Raw genomic sequence first — 10,079 nt, 5'->3', positions numbered from 1 at the left:
TTGTTTTAAATTTTGTTTATTACATCGGGGGAGGTGCGGGATCAAGGAGAAGGAGATGCTACGCCAGTAACGGGATCTGAACCCTCTACCTCAACTTCGGAAGACACAGAGTTCACCAAGTGAGATTACGCTCGACCTCGCCCTATTGCTTCTTGTTCCAGTATTCATCCTCCCAAGCCTCCACTTGTTGTGTGGCTTTTATCTTTTGTTCAACAAAAGATTTAATTTCTTGAGGTTCATAAGGTGGAGGAAGAGTGCATGGATTTGTGTAACTAGGAGTTTTTTCTAAGCCTTCTTCCATGAACTTTTTCCAAATACCTTCTGAAGTGCATGCCAATGATTCTGAACATATTTCAACTGCATCTGCTGTAACTTTTGGTTCAAACTTGAGCAGCTTTGCATATTCATTCAGCAAATGGAACATGTAATCAAACACATATTCCATCTTCATATCTTCCTGAATAAAATTACTTCCTGACTTCCCTATCGCCTCTGCCTGTCAAGATATTCAAAACAAAAATGCCTTCCCATGAATCATTAATAACTGAGTTTAAGTTTTATCAAATGACGGTGTAAAAAATACTACATACAAAAAGTGACATTAACCACCAGACTAAATCATATTTAATTTGTCGATGTAAATCCGCTAGTAATTGTACCTTGTCAGTGTTATTGTTACCCCATTGAACAGCAAACTTGAGGGACCGACATTTATCATTATCTCTAATGGGCCAATAATGTTGCTGAGGAATCATCCCTCTCGTGAAGAAATCATGGTAACGAGGTTTTATATACAATGTTGGAGAATCGCAGGCCAAAATGTATTTTTCACTCACTGACCATGCCCATCCTTCTACATATATTTTATATCTGCAGTCAACCCAACAAAATTTTCAACTTCCAATCTACACCAAAAAACAAATGTATTTTTTTATTTATTTTGGGGGGGGGGGGGGAGGAGGACTTGGCTATACCTATGGGTGCATTGATTTCCAAGATTTGATTCCTTGAACCCCTTTTTGGATTGATCATTCCAGTCCTGAGGATTTGTCATTAAGCAATAAAGTATATGTTACTATGGTCTAGGTATCAGTATTCAACTAATGAAACTACAATTTCTTGGGGAAAAAAAAAGGAAAACAATATTATAGATGATAATCAATTGTAATATAATTAAACTGATTTTAGATAAGACTTTTTATGTTTCATTTAAAAACAAAAGGAAAGAGGGAATATAAAAATTATAAATGTGAAGAAAATAATGGCAGTACACACCTGGACGTATAAGAGAGTATCAAAGTTTTGTTTGTCAGTAATATTACACTTCATTAGATCTTTTCTGATAGGAGAAACATGGGGATTTCCCTTCCAATAAGCAAAGGGTAACCTATCCTTCCATTTGGTTATTTCGTTACCTTGTTTTATGTCCTTAGTCACACTTCTCCATGGCTTTATATTTGTCTCTGCCCTACAAAATTTAATAAGCAAAAATAATCATGTTTAAATTCTTCGTGTCCAATTTTTATTTAATAGCGTCGAAAGTGAATTTTTCTTGACAGGAATATACGCAAGTCAATATTTTCTTGTATGAATTTTATACTCCAAATATCTTTGTGCAAACAATTAGGTAGCCTTTCCTAGGTTAGGCCAAAAGAGAAATATTAATGTCACATTCATGATCAAAGTCATATAAATAATTGGAAGACTTCAACCAATATTTCAATCTTTATGTCAATGATGATACTATAATGTTTTGTTCCTCTAACAAGAACATAATCATTTTATGAAATCGGGGTATTGGGTTATGTAGAATTGGCCTTCCCATAAGGATCTGTATAATTGAGTTTGATAAAAGAAATTGAAACTAGGATCAACCAGGTAGCATTCCTCAATATTGACAGAGCACCCCTTAGAATTAGGAGTAAATTGCAGCAGCTTGTGTTCTAGAGTTTTATACTTGTTTTTTTTGTGATTTTTGATTTGGTCAGCTAGCAGAGTTAGCTAGGCTGCGGATATGTATTATTCTTGGTAATTAATAAAAGTTCATAGTTACCAAAAAAAAAAAAAGGAGGAAATCTGCGGCTATTAAACAAAAGGCAAAACATAATCATTTCCACAAAAAAAAGAGAGACATTTTACACAATTTGAAGAGGTTACTGCGTAAAATCTTGAACAGCACATCGCATTTGAATATAAAAGAAAATTGAAGAGCAAATCCTTAAGATGTGAAAATTATCAGTTTGCAAAGGTTTATGAAATAATTGTATGTTGGTAACTAAAGTAGTTCGGAGAAAAATTAGGGCAAAATACAAAATCAACTAATTGTATTTGCTAACCAAAATATATATAAAATATGTATATTTTTGTATTATAATACACATATATACAAAAATATATATATAATTTTTTGGCTATTATTTTTGGGATCCATAAAAGTACTCCGTCACTTTAGCCAAAAAGAAAATAGTCCCAGAATATTTGTTATTTTAGAAAACAAAAAATGCATTAGTTGTTTTAATTTCTAACTCCACCCTTACTACTCCCAGTCAAGGCACCATATTCAGTAGTTACTCATTTAAGTAAGATCAAATAAACCTTACAATTAGTGAGATATTAAATAATTCATTTAATGGGTGTGTCAAAACTTTAAACGACAAAAAATAAAAAGGATCAGTAGCAAGGTAATTACCAGCCCCAAAATGACCAATCTGGGAAGACAATATCCAAACTATGCCAATCTGAACAGTAGCGGAACAACGGCGGAGGACCGGAATTAGGTTGCCGGTAGTCCTGTGATCGGATGACCGGCCGGTCATCGGTGTCAAACATGATCTCCAAATTAGGCAATTTTCCAGGATACCACCTTAGGAGCTGTATAATCCCATACATAGTGTACAAATGTCTAGTCTGAATAAATCTCTTTGTATTGTATTTCTCAACATAAATTTTTCCATCCAATATTATTAATCTGAAATGTGCATGTCTTTTGGCTTTCTCCACCATTTCCCTAGTGATTCCTGTCTCCTTCCAAGGCTTTAAATCTTCATAAATCCATCTAAAATACTCAGGGCATGTTGAGTTATTAGGGTTTAAGGGTTTATAAGATTTAAGATAGTTTCTGGGACATGTATTGGACTGATTCCATGCACCACAATCCAAAGGAAATTCAAGAATTTGGGGCTGGATTATTGGGCCTTCTACTTTTTGATAGGAATGACCAGTATATTTTGCCTGTATAAATTTAAAGAAATTATAATTAACCAAACTCAGTGGAAATTTTAAATCAGCTTTTATTTAAGGAGTAGTACTGATTAAGAAGAATCAAAAGACAGAAAATACTGTCATGCATTTATTTTCATAAATAAATACCATATAAATATCCCGTGCAAATAAGTTTTTACAGGTAATTACATCTGATTGAGCTAGGATGAGTTGCGATGTGGATGGATTTTATTTTTAGAAAATAATATTAATAATGAGGAGGGAAGAAATGAAGAAATTTTTTGTTACATTTGAACCTATACGGAGTAGCAACCAGTTCTCTTTGACAAAGCTTAATTTAAAAGATCCCTAATTTAAAACTTCAAATGAGAAGGGGGAAAATGGTACTAATGAAATTCATGAAATCGCGGTTCATTCCAACAAAAGATAATGCACCTTATATCTATTTTTATATTTTCTAACTACGTATGAAAAGTCAATTTTTTTCTTTGATGGTAATTTTCTCAAATGTATAATTTTCAAATATTGTAGTACTAATTTTTTTTAGTGTAATTTCTAGATACGGTGATTTTATCTTTAACCATCATTTAAAAGAAATAAAATAAAGAAATATGAATTGAGCGATAGTTCCCCGGGATAAAGTAGTAATTAATAAGGATGCAGACCTAGCATATCTAACTTTAGTAATATTTGATTTATTTGTATACACTGTTATCTTCCCTTATTGTAAGATATTCCATGCATATCACATCCTTACCCAAGTATAATTATACTTGTATAAATATCATACTTTGTATTAATAATAAATAAACATAGTCTTTCAATATCAAATTCATCTACTAAATAGAGGTGCAGAGATTTTTAAAAAAAAATACAAGCATAGTTGACTGAACTATTTGATTACATGTCTTTTAACGCCATTTATGTTTATGCATTAAAATAACAATAAGGCAAAAATACAAACAAGAGCATATACACAGTGAAATAGTCGAGATAAATATATATATGTATATATATAGTGGGAGATGTCATATTGACTTACAAGATCAAACCATCCAGCCAAGGACGAGATAGAAACTGCAAGTAGAAAGAAGAAAAGCAGCAATGAAGTTGTTAAGGTTGCTGTAGCTTTCTTCTTGAGATATCTCCATTTTGCTCCCACATCTGAATTTGTTTGGAAAGCTGGCCTTAGCCAGAAATCATTCATCAATTTCTCATTCCTCTCTTTCATGACTTCAACTATATATATATATATATATTGCTATAAACACCTACTTATAAGTTGTGGTTAGAGGGAAAGAGCATTTTTTTTCACAAAGGACTGTGTATTAATACAAGTAACTTACCAAATTGATGGTTTTAAGGAGGAAAGTCTGGAATCAAGAAAAATAATTAATGAAAACAAAGTAATAAGTAATAGTCTTGGTTGTCACATGTGTTACGGGGTTTCTGAGTTGAAACTGATCATGGAAAAGCCTTGTGGAGCTACTATATATCTTCGTATTCAAGTGTTGAACAATACACTAAATAACACACATTTAATTAAGACCCGGAATTTTCTGCTTTCTTTACCGTTTAATGTAAGTTAGTCTTCAATTTAAAAAGAAAATTCCATGCCAAACTTCAAAGAAAATAAGTGTTAGCTAGCTAGGGGTGCTAATAGGACAGATCTTGATTGACAAGTATATGCCCAAGTCTGACTCAGTCCAAGTCTTGGCTATGCACCTTATTCTCAAGGAAAAGTATGTAACTTTTGTTCAAACTTAATTTATAGCGATGGTGTCTGATCCAGTGTGTGCATTTAAATTATTTCTTATTACCATTCAACATAAGTAGTGGTGAAGTAGCCCATCAAAACTTAGGCAAAAAAAAAATACAATTAATCTATATTATTTTTTGTCGACAAGAGTGGGTTGCTCTAGTGATGAGCACCCTCCACTTTCAACCAAGAGGTTGTGAGTTCGAGTCACCGCAAGAGCAAAGTGGTGGGGAGTTCTTGGAGGGAGGGAGCCGAGAGTCTATCGGAAACAGCCTCTCTACCCAGGGTAGGGGTAAGGTCTGCGTACACACTCTACCCTTCTCAGACCCCACTAGTAAGATTATACTGGATTGTTGTTATTGTATTTTTTGTCACGAATTAGCATCCCATAATTTTTACCCACTTCTCGTATTTATTAGCCCTTACCTTCCCTGATTATGGGGCCTAAAGGACCGATAACAACAGTAAGTACTAATTAATTAATGTTGACAAATTTAGATGCTCTAGTTCTCATATTAGAACCATACATTTGTTGAGGTTTTAATTTTTAAGATGAAATAGTCTTAAAATGAGGGTGAATGGGAAATGGAGGGAAAATGAAATTTTTGAGTAAAATTTTAAGTTTCCCTCTCTTGACAATGAGACATTATCCCATATTGGAAGAGGAAGAGATTTTTGGTGGGTATATATATAATTGCTCTTCTTGTAGCTCTTAAAGAATTAAGAAGAAATCAAGTCTCGCGCCGTCGTCGTCGTCGCTCGGCTCGGCTTCGGCTTCGGTCAAATGATTGATTAATTTTTTGGACCAAATTTATTTATTAATAGTAAATATTAACGTTAGATTATCCGCATTTGTAACGGATATTTTTCAATCCGTGTATTGACCATTTGGCAGCCGCCTAATGCTCTTCCCACCATGAATGTGCTTGCTCCACAAACATGAATGTGCTTATTCCACAAACAAGCTAATGCTTGCTCCACCATGGAGGGTGGACGTTTGGTCTTCTTCAACACTGGCTGCTATATATATGTGCAGCAGATGTTGAAGAAAGACACTCAACACACAACACACAATACACAAGACCAACAAACTGAAAATCGCTCAACAGATTTGGCTATACATTGCACTCCTTCCTCTCAGCATTTCCATACGATTTTCTGAGTTTCTACTCCTTCGTTCTGCATTGTTTTAACTTCAAACAAAGCAACTGTAAGTGTGATTTGCTACCGAACTTTGTGTTCGCTGAAACACTGGGGTTTGAAGTACCGCTACACCAGTGTGTGATTCGTTCTATCCTGGGAGGAAATAATCCATTACCTTGGGTACTAGGAGGGGAATAAATTTCTTAAGGAAACACTGTGAATTCAGTGGGTTCGAATTAATTACTGTTTCATTACGTTAACTTATATTTTGCAGAATTATTATTTACAAATACAACAATATTGGCGGGAATAACAACATTTAATTAGAAGTCCGAGAACCATCAAACACGTACGATAAGGTTATTAATTAAACAAGGTTCACCATACTGAAATTGTTTTCTTTTCCCCTTTTGTGGGATGGGGGTGGGGTCTGTACTCGGGGACCAATTTTCTAGCATTTGTTAGAAAAACGGACCTTATTCTACTTACCTAGAGTCAACATCTAACTTAGACAGAGTGATCTAAATTAGATTGCAGCTTAACCATGTCATTTATAAACAAGCTGCCACAAATAATTAATCATAGTAACCTCAAGACAGAGATAAAGTCAGAAATTGAAATTTATCGTATTCAGAATTCTGGTTATTTTAAGTTATTGGGTTCCAAATTAATAATTCATGCATATTCAATAGATCTTTAAGACAAATATTAGCTTTATATAGCTAGCTCCCCCACGCTCAAAGGAGGGTGGAGGGGTGAATATTGTATATCCTAGCTCTTTTAAAAGCTATGTAATTATTTGATGACCATGAATATCTTGTGGGATTAACGTTATGTATAACTCATGTTTGTAGTGAAGGTGAGTATAACATGACTTCATCAAACTATAAATTTAATAAAAATGCAGAATATACTCCCTTTCAGAAGAAGCGAAATAATTGTGAACCAAAGGTAAGTTTCATGCGCAGTAGAATGTTGTTAACGCTATGTGGTAGTATCTTTTATTGCAAATAGAGATGGAGGACTTGGTCAATATACGGAGAAGTTTAGATTTAGGAGGATCTATCTGAACTTAAGTAACTTTTAGTGAGAACTAAGAAATTCAATATAATTAGCGTGGAACTAAACTACAAAACATGTGTGATTAAGCACCAAATTGAGATAAAGCTAGAATCTAAGTTTGACAAAGCACTGTGCTAAGTTTTAGTCGTTAAGCAACATCACAATAATAACATCCTTTCACATGTATAATTAATGCATCAATGATAAATTTTCATTGTCTGATTAGTCTTTTGTAACAAACCAAAAACATAGACAAGAGAACCAAAAAGGTAATCCGATGATAACATCCATACAATTTTAAACTACTTGGCTATTGTTCTAGACTACACAAACATACGCAACATTAGTTCGCTGCTTTTCCTGTCAATATAATTGCTCTACTCCAAATTCGGCCCATTTCCGCATTTCAAAATTGCTAAAGTATTCATATTATAGCAAGGGCTAGCCAGTTTTCGGACTGGTCATTCAAAAATAGTCGGCGTTTGCCAAGTCATTAAAAAATAATCACTATTTTGCTGCAACAGAGACCGATCCAGCATAATATACTGGAGTTCGGTGCATCCGTGTATGAACTTCCAGTATATTATGCTGGACCGATATACTATGCTAGCTCCAGTATAATATATTGGAGTTCCAGTATATTATGCTGGAGTATTTTTCGGATTTTGAACAGTTTTTTCGTTCAGATTTATCTTTATATGAAAAATGACTAAATTTCGATGACTTTTGAAATTTTGGCTATTTTTGAATTACCACTTATAAATCTTGCTATTTTTTTATTTCTCCCGGTATTCATAAATCAACTTTTGTCCCTACAAGCACAATATTTTTCAAATAACCGCTCACTTAATCTTTTAAACTAAAAATAACCGACGAATATATAATTTATATGTATAATTTATGAATAATATATGTATAAGTATATATAATATATGTATATCGGTTACAAAAAGTAACATTGAATATGGCTGGCTATTTGTGTTACAATATTTTTTGTCTTTTTAATTCTACTTTCAGCAAGAAGTTATAACAAAAGTTAGCTTTAGGAATATATAATGCCTAATGGAGGAGAATGAGAGCGATAGAGAGCTTAACAATTGTTGCCATTAGGAGAAAGATCTCTTAATTTGAAATTTTTTAAAAGAATATGTTATAAGAGAAATCAAATTATGTTGGATGTCTACTCTTCCTCCATGATCTTCTCAAATGCTTAATGACATATTCAATGACATATTTCTATGCTTAATGACATATTCAATGACATATTTTTATTCACTTTTCATGCCTATATAAAGGCCTTGTAATAGATAGGAAAAACATACAATTGAAGAAGAAATAAGAATCTCTCTTCCTCTCTTTCTCTCTATATCTCTTAGCTTGTTTTTCCTTGTTCGATATTGTTATTCTGAGTTATATTTATAACATGTTATCAGCACGATTGTCACCTTTATTTTTACAATCACATCCTAGTTGTGTTCGATTCTCCTTCAGTTTCAATATGTCAAACTTGTCAAAGCTTGAATTTGTGGCACTAGACATTACCGGGAAGAATTATTTATCATGGGTCCTTGATGCTGAAATTCACCTTGACGCTAAAGGTCTTGAAAATACTATTATACAAGAAAATGAAGCATCAAATCAGGATAAAGCGAAGGCCATGATTTTCCTTCGTCATCATCTACATGAAAGGTTAAAAACTGAATATTTAACTGTAAAAGATCCACTCGAGTTATGGATTAATTTGAAGGATCGATATGACCACCTAAAACTTACGGTATTACCGAAAGCTCGGTATGAATGGATACATTTAAGGTTGCAAGACTTTAAAACCGTAAGTGAGTATAATTCGGCTATCTTTAAAGTAAGTTCTCTATTAAAATTATGTGGAGACACTATCACAGATGAGGACTTATTAGAAAAAAATATTTTTTACTTTTCATGCTTCAAATGTGGTGCTAAAACAGTAATACCGTGAAAAGAGTTTTAAGAAATATTCTGAGTTAATCACATGCCTACTTGTGGCAGAGCAGAATAATACTCTATTAATGAAAAATCATGAAGCCCGTCCCACTGGGTCAGCACCATTCCCCGAAGTGAATGTTGTAGCAGCATATGATAAGTCTGAAAGAAAACAAAATAACTACCGTGGTCGTGGACATAGTCGTAGACGTGGACGTGGCAGGGGACGAAATAATTATCGTCATTATGGTGGAAGTAAACAGGAGAACAATAAGGGTTCTCAAATTAATCCTTCAAAAGATAAAATTAGTATGTGTTACCGATGTGGTATGAAAGGTCATTGGGCACGCATTTGTCGTACGCCAGATTATTTTGTCAAACTTTATCAAGCCTCCCTTAGAAAGAAAGAAAATAATGTGGAGGCACACTTGACCTTTCAAAATAATGATGATGAAGCAGGTCCCTCAAACAAATATGATTCTGAGGCACATCTTGCATATAAAGATGATGATTTTGAAGGCCTAGCAAATATTACTCATTTAGAAGCTGGAGACTTCTTTGAGGATATTGACTGAAGAACTAATCATCTTACTGGGAATAAAGCTATAATAAAAGTTGTCATTTTGTTATGTTTGCAACTAGTTTATTTTTCTTAAGTGTATTTTCCTAATGTATCATGTGTTGCTAGTTTCTACATTCCTAATGTATTTCTTAATATATATTTTATTTGTCTTTCATATTTCTTATAATGTACTTTTTGATTTTTTTTATGAAGAATATAAAAATTTTCCGGTCTTCAGTTGGACTCAAGATTAATAAAGATGATATATGTCTTCTGGATAGTGCTACAACACACACTATTTTAAGAGATAAGAGATATTTCTCTTATTTGGTAATGAAAGAAGCCAATGTTAATACAATATCCGGTAGTACA

The 10,079-nt window shown here is 33.3% G+C and overlaps 2 protein-coding genes across 2 annotated transcripts; one reads left to right on the top strand and one right to left on the bottom strand.

Annotated features, from left to right (window-relative positions):
* Positions 1-4,775, bottom strand: LOC104120113 (uncharacterized). The gene is made up of 6 exons (XM_009631811.4): positions 4,265-4,775; positions 2,690-3,231; positions 1,276-1,468; positions 975-1,039; positions 660-870; positions 1-496 (listed from the first exon to the last, which is right to left on the bottom strand). Exons 1-6 carry the CDS (start codon positions 4,451-4,453, stop codon positions 143-145), a joined length of 1,554 nt encoding a protein of 517 aa, XP_009630106.1. The 5' UTR covers positions 4,454-4,775; the 3' UTR covers positions 1-142.
* A 4,456-nt stretch (positions 4,776-9,231) lies between these two features.
* On the top strand, positions 9,232-9,720 carry LOC138906457 (uncharacterized). Its single transcript, XM_070195274.1, has one exon. It carries the CDS (start codon positions 9,232-9,234, stop codon positions 9,718-9,720), a length of 489 nt encoding a protein of 162 aa, XP_070051375.1.
* The last annotated feature ends 359 nt before the right edge of the window (positions 9,721-10,079 follow it).

Source organism: Nicotiana tomentosiformis, chromosome 1 (genome assembly GCF_000390325.3).
Source record: "Nicotiana tomentosiformis chromosome 1, ASM39032v3, whole genome shotgun sequence".
Taxonomy (NCBI): domain Eukaryota; kingdom Viridiplantae; phylum Streptophyta; class Magnoliopsida; order Solanales; family Solanaceae; genus Nicotiana; species Nicotiana tomentosiformis.
Note: the sequence above shows the minus strand (reverse complement) of the source record. Positions and strands in the feature narration are given on the sequence as shown.